Source organism: Myotis yumanensis, unplaced genomic scaffold (genome assembly GCF_028538775.1).
Source record: "Myotis yumanensis isolate MYYU_CA2020_CCGP unplaced genomic scaffold, mMyoYum1.0.hap1 SCAF_4, whole genome shotgun sequence".
NCBI classification, from domain to species: Eukaryota; Metazoa; Chordata; class Mammalia; order Chiroptera; family Vespertilionidae; genus Myotis; species Myotis yumanensis.
Genome location: NW_027223755.1, coordinates 86,837,210 through 86,857,437, shown reverse-complemented (window position 1 = coordinate 86,857,437; position 20,228 = coordinate 86,837,210). Strand labels below are relative to the sequence as shown.

At 39.8% G+C, this 20,228-nt stretch overlaps 1 protein-coding gene across 3 annotated transcripts in view; it reads left to right on the top strand.

The window, feature by feature from the left end:
- Positions 1 to 20,228, top strand: part of RABGEF1 (RAB guanine nucleotide exchange factor 1) — a 67,616-nt gene that overhangs the window by 21,489 nt on the left and 25,899 nt on the right. Inside the window, exons 2-4 of one of the 3 annotated variants that reach the window (XM_070412855.1) lie at positions 6,280 to 6,465; positions 10,904 to 11,070; positions 18,710 to 18,876. In XM_070412855.1, coding sequence (XP_070268956.1) covers positions 6,287 to 6,465; positions 10,904 to 11,070; positions 18,710 to 18,876 — 513 coding nt within the window. In that variant the 5' untranslated portion in view covers positions 6,280 to 6,286. Of the gene's footprint in view, positions 1 to 6,279; positions 6,466 to 10,903; positions 11,071 to 18,706; positions 18,877 to 20,228 lie in introns of those variants that run through there. The other 2 variants (XM_070412853.1, XM_070412856.1) reach the window with 2 other exon arrangements.

Here is a 20,228-nt window from a genome sequence, read left to right as displayed (position 1 = left end):
AGTGAGCTCCCACAGAGGGAGCACCGCTCAGCCAGAAGCCAGGCTCACGGCTGGTGAGCGCAGCGGCGGTGGCGGGAGCCTCTCCCACCTCTGCGGCAACACTAAAGGACATCAAGCAGGTGGGTAGTAAGGAGCCAGGGGTCCTAGACTGTGAGAGGGCACAGGCCTGGCTGAGGGACCCCCCGCCTCCTCCTCCAATGCACGAATTTTGTGCACCGGGCCTCTAATTGTAAATAATGGTGCTATGAACATAGGGGTGCATATATTCTTTCTTTCTCATTGGTATTTAGGGCTTCTTAGGATATAGTCCCAGAAGTGGGATTGCTGGATTGTGCTATTTTTTTTTTTGGTAGACACCCTCCCCCTAATTCTAATTCCTAACAAACATTGATCATACAATGTGTAAACTTTTAAAACTGGCTTCATTCACTCATCATTAAGCCAATTTTTGGCTATGTCAGTACTGACCCCCCCCCCCCCCTTTTTTTGTTTTGTTTGCTGAGAAGCATCCGTTGCATGGATGTACCAGTTTGTTTACCCATTCACTGATTGAAGGGTATTTTGGTTGTCTCCTTTTTTTAATGGTCCTGAGTAATGCTACTGGAAATATTTGTGTATGGATTTTTGAGTGAACATCAGTTTTATTTCTCTGGAGGAAATAACCAGAAGTGGGATTGCTGAGTTGTATGGTAAGAATATGTTTAACTTTTTAAAAAACTATCAGGCTGCTTTTCATGGTGGCTATACTATTTGCATTCCACTAGGAATGTATGAGTGTTTAGTTGCTCTGCATTCTTGCTACTACAGGTATTGTTGGTATTTTTAATTTCAGCCATTCTAATAAATGTGTAGTGATATCTCATGGTGGTTTTAATTTACATTTCTCTACTGGATGATGATGTTGAACAACACGTGCTTATTTGCCATGTTGTTAAGAACTGTTGCCGAAACCGGTTTGGCTCAGTGGATAGAGCGTCGACCTGCGGACTGAAAGGTCCCAGGTTCGATTCCGGTCAAGGGCATGTACCTGGGTTGCGGGCACATCCCCGGTGGGGGGTGTGCAGGAGGCAGCTGATCGATGTTTCTAACTCTCTGTCTCTCTCCCTTCCTCTCTGTAAAAAATCAATAAAATGTATTTTAAAAAAAAGCTGTGAAGGACCTGAGTTTACCCTGCATACAGGTAACAAGTGAGCCTGCCACAGTTTCATGCATGCTGGCAGAAGACATGAGATCCTGAGTCAGAGACAAAGTACTTTACTGTTCAAAGGGCGTTTATAAAACAAGCTTTATCTTCACTTGGGCTACCTTTACTCCCAAGTCGCATAGGGGTGATGCCACAGCTGAGGAATCCAAGCTTAGGGAACCCAAATCTTTTACAACAGGCAGCAAACAGACCTGCCTGACCTTTGACCTGGAGGGAAACATTGTATTTATTTTACTGGACAGTACACAAACTTGTCCTCTGCTGGGGTGGGAATGAGTGGGGGAGATAATTATGTGTTTCTTTTAAGAATGTTAAGATATTCAAGGATGCTTGCAAAGACCTCTTGGACGGAACTGTGAGAATTGTCTCCCAGCATGTATGTTTTCTTTAGATCACTCTCTTCAAGTCTTTCACCCATTTTGTAATTGGATGGTTTTTCTTAGTGTTGATTTTTGAGCATTTTTAAATCTGGTCATTTGTTAAATTTGTGATTGCATGTATTTTCTCCCAGTCTGTAGTTTGTCTTTTCATTTTCTTAATAGTGTCATTTGCAGAGCAAAATTTTTTAGTTTTGTTGTCCAGTTCGGGCTGCAAGTTCTAACCCACCTTCTGTGATTCCAATGTTGGTTCAATTTTCAAAGCCTTTACAGTACTATTTTGATCTGTTTCACGTATGTGCCAGTTTGAAACTTGTGCAGTGTCTCTGTTAGTTTGAATTTTAGTCTTTTGTCCTGAATAGCATCAGAGCCATTATACACAGCTAGGGGTGGGTGAGCCCAGGAGTTCACAAACGTTTTCAGGTTGCTTTCTTGAGTCCTTGTCAGTGTGTTCTCCTATATGTTTTTTGGTTCCTAGGTTCTCATCTTTTCTGGCCAGAAAACAGTGGAGTTAGTTATGCTACTCTGTCATATACACTGTACTTCCATGACTGTCTCACAGTTGGGGCCAAGAAATGGGAGGATAGAGAGTATAGAAAATTGATAATTCCCCTTCCTCAGAGTTTGGTTTCTGCAATCTGTCTTTTCAGGCATTGCTGTATGTGGTTGCTTGGGTGCTGTAGCTCAGGAGAAGAGGTTAAAAATAATAAATTGGAGGGATTTTCATATTTCCTCTCAGTGTTAGAAGTTCCCTTTCTCCTTCCTTGAGCCCGAACTAGAGGATCTGTCTCTGTGCCTTGGTGTGCGTTTCTGGGTTGGCTCAGTGATACTGGAGGGGAAAATGATAAATTTACCCAGGGTTTGGTGATATATTGAATTCTGGTCTTCTTTCCCAATTCTCCTCCTCCCTTTTGCCATTGAGAATCCCCAAGTAGTGCTTAGTGTATACCATACACATTTTATAGCTGGACTAAGACTTCATGTGGCCCTTGATGTCTGTTGTTGTTGCTTTTTCTTGTTTTTATTTTTATGCTTGACTTCCTTCTAAGGGTCACCCCTGTGCTTGCATGCCTTAATGCTCAGTCTAACATTCTTGTTTGTTCAGACAAAGAATTTGTGTGCAAACACTGCTAGCCAGTAAGGCTTCCTTCCACTCTGGCCAACAGAGCCTGTGCATACACAGAGGAGACAGAGAGAGGCCAGCAGAAAGAGCTGGTGGCCTGCAGTGTAAATGCACTCCTTGGCTAACACATTGACTCATCAGCATAGAGGAAGTTTTGTCCATTTTTATAGTTGATTTTGGGGGAGAAAAATTTATTGTCCACCTCACTTCATAAAACAGAACTTCATCTCTCAAGTTTTAATGTCTATTTAAAATCATGTCTCATCATGATTTCCCCTTTTCAGAAGCTTTCAGTGGTGGTTCAATCAGACTGTATAGCCTGAAGTTTTTAAAAACCGCCATAATTGACTTCACACTTAATTTCTTCAGTTAACCTATTTATACTACATCATTTTCTTTCCTATTTCCAAGCTTTTTTTAAAAGATGTTCTTCCTGTCTAGAATGTTCTTCCACTTTTGTATCATTCCTCCAAGACCCTCTAAGGTTCAACTCAAAACTCTTTAAGGTCTACACCTCCATCCCCTGGCCCAAGTGGTCTCTTCATGCTCCTTAAGTCAGAATTACCTTGTCTTTTTCTTCCCCATAGTTTCATAGCACTATATCTTTTTTTTTTTTTTTTAAATAGGAATTTTTTTTCTTTAATATATTTTATTGATTTTCCACAGAGAGGAAGGGAGAGAGATAGAGAGTTAGAAACATCGATGAGAGAGAAACATCGATCAGCTGCCTCCTGCACATCCCCTACTGGGGACGTGCCTGCAACCCAGGTACATGCCCTTGACCGGAATCGAACCTGGGACCCCTCAGTCTGCAGGCTGACGCTCTATCCACTGAGCCAAACCGGTTTTGGCATAGCACTATATCTTTATGCATTACTCAGTATGCCTTATTTTGTTTTTTTTGTTGTTGTTGTTGTTGTTGTTATGAACTTTCTGAGGGGAAGGACATGTTCTATTAGTTGTATTAACAGTGGTATCTAGCCTGTTCTGTGCACACAATTGGCACTTAGTAAATTATGGTAAGATCCACAAGATATAGGACTTACTTTTTTCTAGACGTGAGCTTCTTGAATACATGCTGTGGAGTGCCACTTTTTTTTTCTTTTTAAAAAAATATATTTTATTGATTTTTTACAGAGAGGAAGGGAGAGGGATAGAGAGTTAGAAACATCGATGAAAGAGAAACATCGATCAGCCGCCTCCTGCACACTCCTTACTGGGGATGTGCCCGCAACTAAGGTACATGCCCTTGACCGGAATCGAACCTGGGACCCTTGAGTCCACAGGCTGACGCTCTATCCAATGAGCCAAACCCGTTAGGGCGCCACTTTTTTTCTGTGCTTGCTTGGTAGTTAGTTTATGGGCAGAAAAATGAAGACCATTTTATTCTGTGAATTTAAATGGAAATTAGTGGGTAGCAATTTATAATACAGTCCTGGTGCTATGAGCAAATAAGACATGGTATAGTAGAAAAGAAAACAGACTTAGAGACTTGTTAAGGTATTATTTCAAATTTTAACTCTAACAGGTGTGACATTAGACAGGACCACCCCATCCCTCTTTTCAGAGCTCTCAGGTGGTTCTTCCTCACTCCCTTAACAGCTATAACATGGTAGCAGCAAAAATAAAATAGGGATTGGTAAATGAGTCAACCTAACAGGATTAGTAAGATCTAGTTGATTGCCAGAGATGAAGACTACCTTACCAAATAAGGAATCTTGTTAGATAATAGCTTTGCAGAAAATTCAAATTATTTTGCTGATAGCCTATAAAGGAAAGTCATAGCTAAAAATTTTTCTGGTTGCCTAATCAACTTATGACACATATTTATATCTTACATAAGTCCTCATTTGTATCAAATCTTGCCCAGTTGGTGTGGCTCAGTGGTTGAGTGTGGAACTATGAACAAGTAGGTCATGGTTCAATTTCCGAACAGGGCACATGCCCAGGTTGTGGGCTCCATTCACATTGGGTGGTGGTGGTGGTGGTGGTGGTGCAGAATGCACCCAATCAATGATTCTCTCTCATCATTGATGTTTTCATCTCTCCCTTCCACTCTGAAATCAATAAAGATGTATTAAAGAAAAATAATTTGTATCAAATCTTAAAGGAAAACGTATTCACTGTTCAAATGAAGGCTGAATAGAAAGCAGCCCTATCTCCATATGCAATTCAAAACACATATTGAGCACCTTAGCACCATACTGTGTTCTGTTGGGAATATAAAGCAGCTCTTCAAGATGCTTCTCTAGACTAAGTGAGAGGAAGTCAGACATGCGATTTTTTTTAAAATCCTCACCCAAAGGTATGTTTTTATTGATTTTTTTTTTAAGAGAGAGAAACATTGATGTGAGAGAGAAGCATCTAATCGGTTGCTTCCCGTATGTTCCCAGACCAGAGATCAAACCCCCAACTTTTTGTGTATGGGATGACGCTCCAACCGAGTCATCCAGGCAGGGCATAAATGATCCTTTATGATGAAGTAGAATGGACTTAACTTGTTCCTAAATAAGTAATGTTACAAGAATGGAGGTTCAGTTATTTCTGGGTGGAAGGAAGCTCATGGGAAGTTTCATTGAAGGCATGACCCTTAAAATGAACTTCCAATAGGGAATCATCTTTGAAAAAGCAGAAAAGTATAGGAAAGAATTCTAAGCTGAGGCACAAACTTGCATGTTTTGTTTAGGAGATAATCATATGAACATTACTGTGCTCGGGGATGTGAGTTGAGTTTGGACAAGTAGATTGGGGACAATGTGGTACGAGGATTTTGGAAGCTCACCTGGTTTTAAATTCCTTTTCTTTTGTTTTCAGTAGAGTTTATGTGCTTTTGAAAATTTCTCTGAACCTGAGATTTCACGTGTGAAAAAATGGAGATAATGTCTGCCTTGGAGTTTGTTTGTTTGTTTGCCATAAATAATTATATTAAGTACCTGTGACAATATTGTGTATGTAGTGAGTGGTGACAACTAGTGGGCTCATGTTAATTTGTCCTAGATTGCTAAGGTTCCTGAATGCCTTCTTGAAGAGTTTAGATTGTTCTGATGCTTTCATTATATTCATTTTCTTGGTAAATGTTGAATTATTTTATTTGAGACAAAATATTCACTTTTATGTCACTATTGAATTTGTTCTGTGCAGATGTTTTTAAGTTTACTGTAGTCCCATTTGTCTGATTTGTTACTTGTGCTTTTGGTGTAATATCCAAGAAATTGTTGCCAAATTCAATGTCATGAAGTTTTCCCCCTATGTTTTTTTCTAGGAGTTTTATAATTTTATGTTTTACTGTTATGTCTTTAATATAACATTAGTCCTTTCTTAAGGTGTTCATTATGTAACTGGGCAGGGAATAAGAAGTCTTTTCTTTAATATGACTATGTCAAGAATTTGCTTTATTTAAACTGTCCTTTTTCCCTCCCTTTCTCCTTCCCTACCTCCTCCTCTCCCTTTTCTTCCTTCTCTTCTTCCCTCCCCTATAACTTGAAGATATGGAATCATTTTTGGGGTATTAATTGCTGTGCTGATAGAATAATTCATTTTCAACAACACTTTCTTGTTTGTTATTTCATTAACAGGAAGAAAATGAGCCTTAAGTCTGAACGCCGAGGAATTCACGTGGATCAATCAGAGCTCCTTTGCAAGAAAGGATGTGGTTACTATGGCAACCCTGCTTGGCAGGGTTTCTGTTCCAAATGCTGGAGGGAGGAGTACCACAAAGCCAGGCAGAAGCAGATTCAGGAGGATTGGGAACTGGCAGAGCGGTAAAAAGACTTAACTAGGGGTGGTTTTACAGTGATATAACTGGATACATAGTACTGTTATTGTCAGAATAAATTTTTTCTCTTCTGTCTTGAGCTATCAGCAGGTCAGCCTAATATTAAGTGAAAAAATGCCCCTCTTCTTCTCAGTCAACATTTAATGAATAGCTTTCAGTGCCTTCATTTTGTCTTACCATTTAAGTATTTTGTGTTTGAGGTGTGTGTGTTTCCTAATACAGACAATAACATTTGGGAGTAGATGAATGGAGGTAAACATACTTCATGGTGGAGGCTAAATGAGGTAATATTTATGATGTCCTTAGCACAGGACTTGGCACATGGCTCTCATCAAGCATTGTTTTTCCCCATTTTTTGTTATATCCAGCATGGCATCTGGCACATCACAAACATGTAGTATATACAAATCAACAGATTTGTAGTTTTTGAATTATGAAAATTTAACTTTTCCGAAATGGGGTTTGTAGGACAGAAGTATTATTTGAGAAGTTTGTATTATCCAGAAAAATGATTATGATAAAAATTAAAAGATGGCATAGCTGGTGAGCATAGGAACTAATAAAATGCCACAAATAATGTTAATCCTTTGCCAGAGCATCCTTGAAACTGAAACTTCTCAGTAAAAGAAAGTCAAGCTGAACTCTGACCACTTTTGCTAGTTTTATATCTAATTAGCCACATTTGAGTGACCACTTTTCTAACATCTATGAATGCACAGAATTAAATAGTACACTCACCACTTTCGGTGACTCCATGGTCAATCAAAGAGAGAAAAAATATATATAGAACATTAACTATTCCTTCAGGTTTCTCACTGCATTCCTGATATTCTCAGTAGCTGATCTATTTCAGGAAGAAGTAGAGGATACTAAACATGAATGCTCTTAGCTTTCTCCCTTCTTCACTGCCAAATGTACTAATATCTATATTACCTTCTATTTTGTTTCAGAGAAAGATGCATCTGTATTCCATTCTCAGATTAACCACCTCTCCCTGTGATTTTTGTTGCTATTTCTTACTCCTTTCAATTGTAATCTCGCTTGAGGTTTCCTACAGGCATGAGAATCACCTGGATGGAAATCTTGTAAAAACAATGATTGCTGGACCTATTCCCAGAGTCTCTGAATTTATTAGGTTGGGAGTGAGGCCTGAAAATTTGCATTATGACAAGTTCCTCAGTGATGCTGATGCTACTATCTGAGGAATCACACTTTGAGAACCATTGTTCTATAGATAGCTTTTGAGATTTATTATAAACTAGAGGCCCGGTGCACAAAAATTTGTGGGGGAGGGGGGGGTCCCTCAGCCCGGCCTGTGCCCACTCGCAGTCTGGGACCCCTCAGGAGATAAGACCTGCTGGCTTAGGCCTGCTCCTGGGTGGCAGAGGGCAGGCCCAATCCCTAGGTGCAGCCCCTGGTCGGGCTCAGAGCAGGGCTGACTGGGGAGTTGGGGCGCTGCCCCCTGTCATGCCCAGAGCAGGGTGGATTGGGAGGTTGCGATGCCACCCTCAGTCACGCTCAGGGTGGGGCCGATTCGGGGGTTGGGGCACTGCCCCCTCTCACACTCAACGCAGGGTCGATGGGGAGGTTGCGGCGCCACCCCCTGTCACGCACAGAGCAGGGACCATCAGGGGGTTGGGGCGATGCCCCCTGTCACGCACAGAGCAGGGACCATCAGGGGGGTTGGAGCTCCATACCCTGTCACGCACAGAGCAGGGCCAGTCAGGGGGTTGGGCGCTGCCCCCTGTCATGCACAGAGTAGGGCCCATCAGGGGGTTGGGGAGCTCCCCCCTGTCATGCACAGAGCAGGGCCGATCAGGGGGTTGAGGAGCTTCCCCCTGTCACGCACAGAGTAGGGCCGATAGGGGAGTTAGGGCACTGCCCCCTGTCACACACAGAGCAGGGCAGATCAGGGGGTTGGGGCACCACCCTCTATCACCCACAGAGCAGGGCCGATTAGGGGGTTGGGGCGCTGCCACTGTCATACTCAGGGCAGGGCCGATGGGGAGGTTATGGCTCTACCCGTCACACACAGAGCAGGGCCCGTGGGGGGGGGGAGGTTGGGGCGCCGCCCTCTATCACCCACAGAGCAGGGCCGATCAGGGGGTTGGGGCGCAGCTACTGTCACACTCGGGGCAGGGCCGATGGGGAGGTTATGGCTCTACCCTGTCACACACAGAGCAGGGCCTGTGGGGGGGGGGGGGGGTGTTTGGGGCACCGCACCCTGTCACACACAGAGCCACAGGGTGATCAGGGGATTGGGGAGCTCCCCCGTATCAGGCACAGAGCAGGGCTGATCAGGGAGTTGGGGTGCCTTCCCCTGTCACGAACAGAGCAGGGCGGATAGGGAGGTTGTGGCCCCGCCCCCTGTCACACACAGAGCCGCAGGGCGATCAGGGGGTTTGGGCACTTCCACCTGTCACGCTGATCCCAGTGCTGGGAAGCCTCACGGCTCTGTTGATCCTGGTGCTGGGAGGCATATTACCCTTTTACTATATAGGCTAGAGCCCTGGGGGCCAGCTGGTTTGCCCTGAAGGGTGTCCTGGATCAGGGTGGGGGTCCCCACTGGGGTGCCTGGCCAGCCTGGATGAGGGGATGATGGCTGTTTGCAGCTGGTCACACACCCTTCAGGGTGGGGGTCCCCACTGGGGTGCCTGGCCAGTCTGAGTGAGGGGCTGAAGGCTGCTTTCAGGCTGGCGGTTGTTGACTGAAGCTCCCAACCGCTCCTTTTTTTCTTTTTTTTTATTCTGGGCCAGCTTTAGCTCTGGCTCTAGCTCTGAGGCTTCCGCTGCTGAAAACAGGTATCTGGTTTGTTTGTGTTCTATAATCGAAACAATGTATAACTCCAGCTCTGAGATCCCGGCCTGCTGAAAGCTGGTTTCTGGGGTTTTGTTTAGCTTCTATATTTGTTAGAATGTTTCAAACTGCCAGCTCAGAGGCTGGCAAGTCAGGCGGGGAACGTTAGACTCCTCCTTCACTGAAGCAAGCAAGCCTCATGTTCACTTCCAGCTGCCTGGCTGCCGGCCACCATCTTGGCTGACAGTTAATTTGCATAAGGATATGCTGATTAGCCAATGGGAAGGGTAGCGGTCGTACGCTAATTACCATGTTTCTCTTTTATTAGTGTAGATACCTCAAATTCAGCAGTTCTAAGGCCAAAATTAGTGCTTTTATTTACTCTAATCCCCATTTTCAACATTTTTTCCTAACCTCTTTCTGAATCAGTTAATGACATTACCATTAATTCAGTTGGCTAAAAAACATTGGCGTATTCTTAATTTCTCCTTCACCTCTCACACTATCTACAACTAGTTGTACAAGTTCTACTTTTTTGACCTTAGAGAAGTCTTTTTAATTTAACCCTCTCCTGTTTTCTAGGTCCTATTTTCTCTCACTTAAATATTTGTAATATATTCTTAATTATTGTCCCTGTCTCTAGTCTCTCTGCTCCTCCCATTGTTACACAACTGCCTGTATTATCTTTCTAAGTACAGATCTGATCATGGTAACTTACTGGATTTACAGTCTTTTTGGTTTCCCACCACATAGTGAAATCCAGGATGATAGTGGGTCCGCAGCCAAGGTTTCTTACCATCTGGTGCCTATACACAAATAAGCCTCATATTCATCACACCATCGGTGCTCTGACTACACTGGACTTGGTTTGTAGCAAGAACCTTTTTTTTTTTTTTTTTTTTTTTTTTTTAATATATTTTATTGGTTTTTCACAGAGAAGAAGGGAGAGGGACAGAGAGTCAGAAACATCGATGAGAGAGATCGATCAGCTGCCTCCTGCACGCCCCACAGTGGGGATGTGCCCGCAACCAAGGTACATGCCCTTGACCGGAATCGAACCTGGGACCCCTCAGTCCGCAGGCCGACGCTCTATCCACTGAGCCAAACCGGTTCGGCTGTAGCAAGAACCTTATGCCTTCACATTTGTAGCTCCTTCTTCCCAGAATGCCTTTGACTTGGTGGAATCTTATTCATCCTTTAAGACATACCTAAATGTCACCATTGTGAAACCTTCTTGGACTCCTCCAGCAGATTTAGTTGTTCTTTCCTGTGTTCTCATAGCACTTGTGTTTTACTCTCTACTATAGGAGCTGTTACATTATATTGTAATTATTTACTTACCTTTTTCTTCTTTTTGACCTTGAGCTTATTAGGGAAAAGGACTGGACTTTCTTTTATGTAACCCTCGTACAGTTGTTGAATGAACATGATCTGTGGAGAAAGTCTCTTTTAAAGTCTATAGTTGCATGTAGGATAGTTTCGTGTCAGAAACTACAGACTTATTATTTGGTGCATTTGGCCTCTAGTTCTAAAAATTTTAGATCCTCCTCAATGTATTGAGTAATAATCTTTAGATACAAGGAAAACTTGGAGAATATCTGGGTCATTAATCCTTTCTTGAATTACAGACTACAGCGGGAGGAGGAAGAAGCCTTTGCCAGCAGTCAGACCAGCCAAGGGGCTCAGTCCCTCACATTTTCCAAGTTTGAAGAAAAGAAAACCAATGAGAAGACTCGCAAGGTTACCACAGTGAAGAAGTTCTTCAGTGCTTCATCCAGGGTTGGATCAAAGAAAGGTAATTTTCTGATTTTCCTTTTTTCTTCTGTGCCCAAATGAAGTACAGAGTAGATCCACATACATGTAGGCTCAGCCTTTTAATTTCTGTAAAAGCTTTTAGAGACCATGAACTCAGATTTGAGGGTCAGGTGACATATGAAATTGGGTTTGAGGGTCAGGCAATATATGAAACAAAAAATCTCTTTGGTTGGTTTTTCTTTTTAGAGAAGCTTGTTTATTTACTCTAGGAGAAATAAAGAGAAATGAAATATATAGTTTCCTTTATAAAATTCATGTTCTGTTTTTGGATGTTCTGTTTTTTTGTGCCTTTAATTTTTGGATCCTGGTTTATTCTCCTTTACGTGTTGTCCCTACCATTCATGTCTTATCAGAAATGGCTGTTTCTAGGCTTGAAGTCATCTAAAAAAGAAGTTTTCTGAGAGCTTATCTGAGAGACAGTATTGAGGAAATATATGGAGAACATATACAAAAAGACTCACTTTGGGCTTTTAGATTGGTGAACATAACCCATAGTATGCATTTTCTAGTGTGTGGATATGTGTGTACTTGGACCTTATTCATCCTACTTCTTAAAATGCCATAAACCAGCAACAGGATTATCGCTAAAGTCACACTTGTTCTACCAGTGAGCAGTCTAGCAGGAAGCAAGAGAGAATGTCTGCTGTTAGGACTTGGTCTCTGAACATTTATATTGGTAACCGTTGTGCAGTAAATTTGGAACAGTGAGGAAGCATGGGAACTAACACTGATGCAGTCAGAAGAGCTCTTTTCTTGGGAGCCCCGTCTCATTCCCAGCCCCTCAACTTGCGGTATTTGGGATGAGGTTTTTTGGCCTGCCTAAAGGCAGGGGAATGAATAACATCACTCCTTAAGGTCTTTGCTGGTCTTGGATTTAATGACTCTTGTTTAGTTTTATTAAAGGAAAGGTTACTTATAACCAGAAAAACAAATCTTTAAATAATCTTTTAGTTCACATGATTAATTTGGAGAATAGTCAATACCCGCTGGAGATTAAATTAAAAATATATTTGGCTAATGATTTATTTATTAGGAGGTAGTATAGTAAGGTGGTTAAAAACATAAGCTTTGGAGTCATCCTGGTTTGAGTCTCAGCTTTGTGGTTTACTGGCTGTGTGACTCAGAGCAAGCTAATCTCTTTAAGCCTGTCTGTTCTGAAGGACAGTAATACTTACCATAGGCATGTCTTTAGGTTAAATGAGTTGATGTGTGAAAAGAGTTTAGCACAGTACCTGACATACATTGTAAGTATACAGTAAGTGTTAATTAATTTAAAATCAATAAATGTTTTTCTGAGAGAATAATCTCTGCTAGTAGAGAGCTCAAGGGCATTGATCAAAGTCATTCTTTCCTAGTTAGCTTAAATTCTGTTTCCTGCTTTGGGAAAAGTCTCACTAATCTTATAAATTTACTAGAGGTCCGGCACACGAAATTCGTGCATGGGTATAGTCCCTAGGCCTGGCCTGTGATTAGGGCCATCTTTCCCGGCTGCCTACAGCTGGTCCTGCCTCCCGCCGCCACCCATCCACAGTTCCCCATTCGCCATTGGGTGATCGGAGCCTGCCGGCCAGGGGGAGGAACTGAGAGGTCGGCCATTCCCCCCGCTTGCCAGCCTCGCCCCCGCAGCTGGTTGCCCTCTGTATGTGGGGCAACTGGTGGGGTGGGGGCCTTGGCCTGGTGCCACCTGCGTCCCCCGCCACCCACCCCTGGCTCCCCGTTTGCCATTGGGTGGTTGGAGACTGCTGGCCCGGGGAAAGGGACCGAGAGGTGGTCAGTGCGCCTCGTAGTGACTGGTTGAGTGGTCGTTCTGGTAGGGTCAATTTGCATATGACCTTTTTATTATATAGGACAGTGATGGCGAGCCTATGACATGCGTGTCAGAGGTGACACACGAACTTATTTTTTTGGTTGATTTTTCTTTGTTAAATGGCATTTAAATATATAAAATAAATATCAAAAATATAAGTCTTTGTTTTACTCTGGTTGCAAATATCAAAAAATTTCTATATGTGACACGGCACCAGAGTTAAGTTAGGGTTTTTTAAAATGCTGACACGCCGAGCTCAAAAGGTTCGCCATCACTGGTATAGGATGATAGATAATGAAATGGCATATGACAGCAGATGAAATAGTACAGAAATTATAAAACTATTAACTCTAACCTGCCTCATTTTACAAATGACATGAAGCTCATAAAAGTTATCTAATTTACCCAAAGTTATATGAGTTGATGTATTAGAGCTCAGGTCTCCTAACTCCTGGCTTAGTGTTTTTCCTTGAATGCGTGTGTGTGTGTGTGTGTGTGTATCTATATCTTTACCTATATGTATATACATTTGATGAGGTTTCTATTACTGAAGTGCATAATAATCATGTGCATTCACTGACCATCCTTGACAGTTTTAGAAAAATGTTCTAAGAGCTTCTGACAATGTGCATCATAGTATAGAAAGAAGATTGGTACTTTAAAAGAAACAATTCCAAGTTATTTTTATTTTTAAAACCTTTACATGGCCCTCGCCAGTTTGGCTCAATGGATAGAGTGTTGGCCCTTGGACTGAAGGGTCCCAGATTTGATTCTGGTCAAGGGCATGTGTCTCAGTTGCAGGCTCAATCCCCTGCCCTAGTCAGGGCGCATGCAGGAGGCAACCAATCAATGTCTCTCTCTCACATTGATGTTTCTCTCTATCTCTCCTGCTTCCTTCCACTCTCTCTAAAAATCAATGGAAAAATATTCTCAGGTGAGGATTAACAAAAAGTAAGTTTAAAAAGAAAACCTTTATACGGAATATTTTTTATTATTTTTTCTTTTAGAATGATAGGTTTTTACTTTGATTTTTTATCTTTAGTTATTTTTATTGTTTGTTTATAGAAATCATATGGGGGAAAAGACCTCAAAGTATTGAAGAAATTAATGTGTGTAAAGAGGATGCTGTTGGATCTTTTTTTTCCACAAACTTATGTAACTTTGCTAGATGGACTTAGCATTTTAGACTGATTGTTTGGCCTTTGCATGTAGGTGAGGTTAGCCTATTCTAAATGTGTTTTAATTTATTGAGTCTAAACCAAGATAGACCTTTTGTGTTTTGTGTTCTTTATTTTACTTCATTAATACATGATGCCCTTGCTCTTGAGATTTTACTTCTTTGGTAGCACAAAAGAAAGCTGTTAAGCCAGGGCAGCTTGGTAATAAACAGAACACAAATAACCTTCTAAAGATTTGAAGACTATTTTAACAAGCATGAGATGGTTGACTGTAAAAGCTTAGAGAGTTTACATATAGTTTTCTAATCTCCAAAGCAAGTTTGAGTGAGCTAAAGCTTACAGAGTAATTTATAGTGGGTTGGCCAAGTGGAAATACTTGCTCATACATTTAAAAATTCCCACTTTTTAAGAGCTCAAATAGATATTGTCACACTAAGTAAAAACTTGTAAACAGTTTACAAATGAATCTAAAAGTTATGCTCCTAGAATTAAAATACTAGTCTTCCACCTAGTTATTAGATTCTAATACTGTTCTTCACTAAACTGAACTATGGTTCCTTGGAGAAATGACTGATTCCAGGGCTGGAACTGGGAAAGAGGACCCCCAAAAATGTTGGGGACATGGCAAAGACCCAGAAACGAGCTTGAATGGGTTCCCACTGGCCAAACTGGAGTATCAGAATAAATAAGGACAATCAATGGAGTGTAACTTATTGAATAAAATAATAATCCATTAGTCCTGCCAACTAATAAAATAGATAAATAATTAAAGGAGAAGAGAAAGTTCTTCTTTACCAAAGAATGTTAACTAATCAATATGAAAAGGATGATGGAGATAGAAAAGTCACTATTTCACAGTTGTCATAGTAAGGATTGATTCAGGCAAGTTTCATCATCTGGGTTGAGAGGAGGGAGTTTACTGAGGAACAAGTTAAGAACGTGGTCTCAAATGAACTCCCATAACTTATTTATTAATTACAAATAGAGAAATGGTAACTATGTAACTAGGGGGAAGGTAGACATTATGTGCTTCCAGATAATGATACTTTGAAAAGAGCACAGCATAAGCTGAAAATTTATAACTTGAATGCAGTCATGAGGAAACAGCAGAGAAACCGGAACTGAGGGGCATTCAATGAAATAACTGGCCTGTATGTTTCTAAATTGTGAATGTCTTGAAAAACAAAGGAAGGTTGGGAGCATTTCCAGATTAAAGAAGACTAGTGCCTGTCCGGTATGGTTCAGTGGTTGAGCGTCAACCTGTGAACCAGGAGGTCACGGTTTAATTCCCAGTCAGGGCACATGCCCAGGTTGCAGGCTTAATCCCCAGCATGGGCCATGCAGGAGGCAGCCAATGAATGATTCTCTCTCATCATTGATGTTTCTGTCTCATTCTCCCTCTCCCTTCCTTTCTGAAATCAATAAAAATACATGTTTTTTTAAATTTTTTTTAAAAGACTAGTATACATGACCACTAAATGAATGTGTGATTCTCAGTTTCTTTTGTTTTCATTTATAAATACATATATCTTTATCCCAATTTCCCTATTTTATTTTTATTTTTTAAATATATTTTATTGATTTTTTACAGAGAGGAAGGGAGAGAGATAGAGAGTTAGAAACATCGCTGAGAGAGAAACATCGATCAGCTGCCTCCTGCACATCTCCTACTGGGGATGTGCCTGCAACCCATGTACATGCCCTTGACCGGAATCGAACCCGGGACCCTTCACTCCGCAGGCTGACGCTCTATCCACTGAGCCAAACCGGTCTATCCACTGAGCCAAACTGGTTTCAGCTTTCCCTATTTTACATAAAAGATAGCACTACATATATCCTCATTTTTAAACGTAGCAATACAGCCCTAGCAGGTTTGGCTCAATGGATAGAGCGTCGGCCTGTGGACTGAAGGGTCCTGGGTTCATTTCTGGTCAAGGGCACATGCTAGGGTTGTGGACTCAATCCCCAGTAGGGGGCATGCAGGAGGCAGCCAATCAATGATTCCCTCTCATCATTGATGTTTCTATCTCTCCCTCTCCCTCTCTGAAATCAATAAAGATATATCTTATAAGTACCGCGCGCTAACGGATTGCGCCACTGGAGCTCCAATAAAGATATATCTTAAATAAACTTAGCAATACATTTAAGAACTTCTTCCTTTTATCACTGCATAAAGGCATACTATTTGTTTTAAAATTACACAATATTCCATTTTGTGAATTAAATAATAATTTATGTAATCCCTTAAGTCACCATTTTGTACAGTTGCAGTATTGTGCTAACATGAGTAGCCTTATACATACTTTATTTTGTACATATGCAATTATATCAGAAAATTTCTGAAAAATGGAATTGTTTGGTCATAGGATAAATGTATTTTTAATTTTCATGATTATTACCAAATTGCACTTCATTGCAGTTATATCATTTTACGTTCCCACCTTCATGAGTGCCTTCCCCCATATCCTCATCAACATCAAACTTCAAATTTTTGTCTATTTATTACTTTTTTAAATGGCATCTCATAGTAGTATTAATTTGCGTATTTGTTAACAGGAGTGAGATTGAACATATTTCCTGTTTTAGATCCATTTATGTTTCCTTTTTGTGAATTGTTAGTATTCTTTACCCATTTCATATTAAACTGTTCAATTTTTTTTTCTTCTTTATAGGAGTCCTTTTACATTAGGGAGAGTAGCCCTTTGTGCTGTAACATACAAACATTTTTTCCCAGTTTGTTGTCCAACTTCTGACTGATGTGTTTCTAGTCACATATACAGTATTTTTTGTGTGCTTTTTTCCTTTATTTTTCTTTTAATGTGATTGAATTCTTTAATGGCTTCTACATTTTGAATCATAGTTAGCGCCTGATAATTTAAAAACTAGGCAAATACTTGTTTTGGGAAGATAGCTATGAAGTGCAGTTTTCTTCTACTAACTATTTAATAGTACAGTTTGGGGGGAGGTGTTTTTACTTTAATTAGAGCATAAGTCAAGTAATTAAGTAACACATTTAATAACCAGTTATGTAATAAGTGAGATGTGGAGTGATTAATTTGTTACAGGTAATAGTGTATATTTTTAGGTAATCTATATGTGTTTGTTTCACTTGAATAAACCAGGCAATCTAATAGAAATAATGCCTTTATTAAAACTTTATTTTGTCCTAACCAGTTTGGCTTAGTGGATAGAGTGTCGGCCTGCGGACTGAAAGGTCCCAGCTTTTATTCCAGTCAAAGGCACATGCCCGGGTTGCAGGCTCAATCCCCAGTAGGGGGCATGTAGGAGGCAGCTTATCAATGATTCTCTTTGATCATTGATGTTTCTGTCTCTTCCTTTCCCTTTTTCTCTCAAATCAATAAAAAAAATATTTTTAAAAACTTTATTTCAACTTCATTAAAATGTATATTAGGTACTAAAGTTCAAAAAATAAGATTATAAGAAATTACTCTAAGAAAACATGTAATCGGTTGATTTTTAATACCTTAAAAAGATTATTTTTCTTCTTAATTATCTTTCTTTTTGTGTTAAAAGGGAAGTATGGATGTATAAGGTACCTAATTCCTTATAGGTATTGAATTAGAGAGCACAGTTCAAAAGTAGGAGGTTTAGAATGTGATAGGAGACCAAGTGATAGTTCATACTTTCTGAGAGTGCTTACTCTTATATCTCCCTTACCTCTGTTCCATGACTGTCCCATTTTCCTTTTAGTGTATGTATGTATGTATATATGTATTTATTTATTTAATACTTTTGTGGTGTTTTTTTAAAAATACATTTTTATTGACTTCAGAGAGGAAGGAAGAGGGAGAGAGAAATAGAAACATCCATGATGAGAGAGAATCATGGATTGGCTGCCTCCTGCAAGTCCCCCACTGGGGATTATGCCCACAACCTGGGCATATGTCCTTGATCGGAATCGAACTTTTAGTTTGCAGGCCGACGCTCTATCTGCTGAGCCAGACCGGCTAGGGCTTTAGTGTATTTATTGAAGAGAAAAAGAGTATGTGGCCAATTCATTGGACAGTGTTTTATTTGCTTCCCTTGCCTCTTAGCTGTATGCTCTGTCATGATCATTATGCTACTTTAATGCATTCTTTTACTTTGAGCAGTCTGACTTGAAAACCGAATGTTGGATAAATAATTCTTAATCTCCACATAAACAAATTAGCCTTTTGCCTTTTTGGCAAGTAAAATGGATTTGGAAAGGTTGTCTAATATTTTATAAGTCATCTAAATTTTTGTACTTCTGATTATTTCACTTAATTAGTTTTATAAACTCATGCAAACCGTTGAGAAAGTTGTTCAAGGCAGTGGTGCCATTTTAGTTTTAATGATTAAATATATAGATCAAAGCATGATATATTTTGGCCAAGAAAATATAAATAAAGCAACTTTTGTTGGAATAGGGATATCTTTTACATCATATAGGTTTTTTTCTATTTGTATTTTTACTCATAAAATAAATTTAGCTTACTTTAAGGAAAGTTGCCCAAATATTTAATCATAAAATCATTTAAAGTCAAGTTTAACTTTGATTAAGCATCATTTAAATAATCTTAAATTAGATACTTTAAGTAATTCCATGCATGGCTCTTCTGTGTAATGAAACTTATTTTTAATTTTCCCAGCAGAAATTCAGGAAGCAAAAGCTCCCAGTCCTTCCATAAACCGGCAAACCAGCATTGAAACGGATAGAGTGTCTAAAGAGTTCATAGAATTTCTCAAGACCTTCCACAAGACAGGCCAAGAAATCTATAAGCAGACCAAGATGTTTTTGGAAACAATGCATTACAAAAGGGTAGGTTGAGAATGACTACTTAGAAACAGAGTTTTGGTTTGAGGAAGGGTCTTCGAGATAATTTAGTGCAACTTTGTCATTTTATACCTGAGAAAATCAAGACCCTGAGATATTAAGTTACCTAAGAAATGACACTGAATAAAGTGAAAACCTGACTCCCAGGCTACTACTTTTCCACTGCAACTCAGTGGCGTTTAGATCATCTTTACGTGGAAAGTGTGACATCCAAGACACTTTCATAGTATACTTTAGTACTAAGCCTTCCTAACTGTACCTTGTAAACAGTATAAACTACCATAGTTAGTAGACCTTGAGCTCGTAAGTAACAATTGTTAGACCAGTAGCAACCATTTTAGGGTATTTTTGTTTTTGTTTTTTGTATTTTGATTTTAAATTTTCCTCTCCTTGCTAAAGTAGAGAAGGGAAAGCTAGAATTTAGATGTTGAAAGGGACCTTAGCAATTAATCTGATTTTAGTCCTTTCATTTTATAGATGGGAAAGTTGAGAGCCAGAGAGGATAAGTCACTTGTCCAAGGTTAACAGCTAGGTTCTGCTAGTGTCAGAACTAGTACTTGTGTGTTTCACGTGTGTGTCTTTAACCTGTAATTTCTAACCGATAATTTCAGTTACAGTAATTCATAAGACCACCTATAAAGGGGCTCATTTTGTAAATAGGGATTAATGTGTTTGTAACATACCTCACCCATTAAACTTAGAATTAGCTCTTGTCAAAATATTTTTTAAATATTGAATTCAGTTAGTACAGGAGAAAATAAGCTTTCTTTCTTGTTTTGCTTTTTTTTTGGTGTGCGTTTACACTGAAAATAAATAAACAGGCTTCTGTTTCCACCCTGAAAGTGTTTGCAAGCAAATAGTGAAACTTAAATAAAGCAAGCAAGATATCATTTACATTTTGAGTTAGAAGTAATGATAGACTTCTTTAATATGAAAAATTCAGATATCATGTGATATACAACTTTCACTTTTAATAGAAGTAAAAACTAAAGTTTTGTAGTTATTTATTCTTCAGCCCATATGAAATATTTACTTGCTATATATACTGTATTGGCATATATACTATATAGTACACATAGCACAAAGCACTATATTTTTAAAAACTGCTGAACTCAGATTTGTTTCTTTTTCTTTTGCTCAGAAGTGTAATGTTCCCTTTTTCTGTAATAATTTAATAGACTTTTGACTCAATATACTGAAGTAAAGAGGTAATTAACAGGTACAGATACTGCCATACTTAATTGTTTTCAAGGCACCATTAATTGATATTAGAGACCTGAATATGGCCTCAGAGTCCTCCTTGTTGAAGAACCACTGTACAACCTAGTTTTCATTTC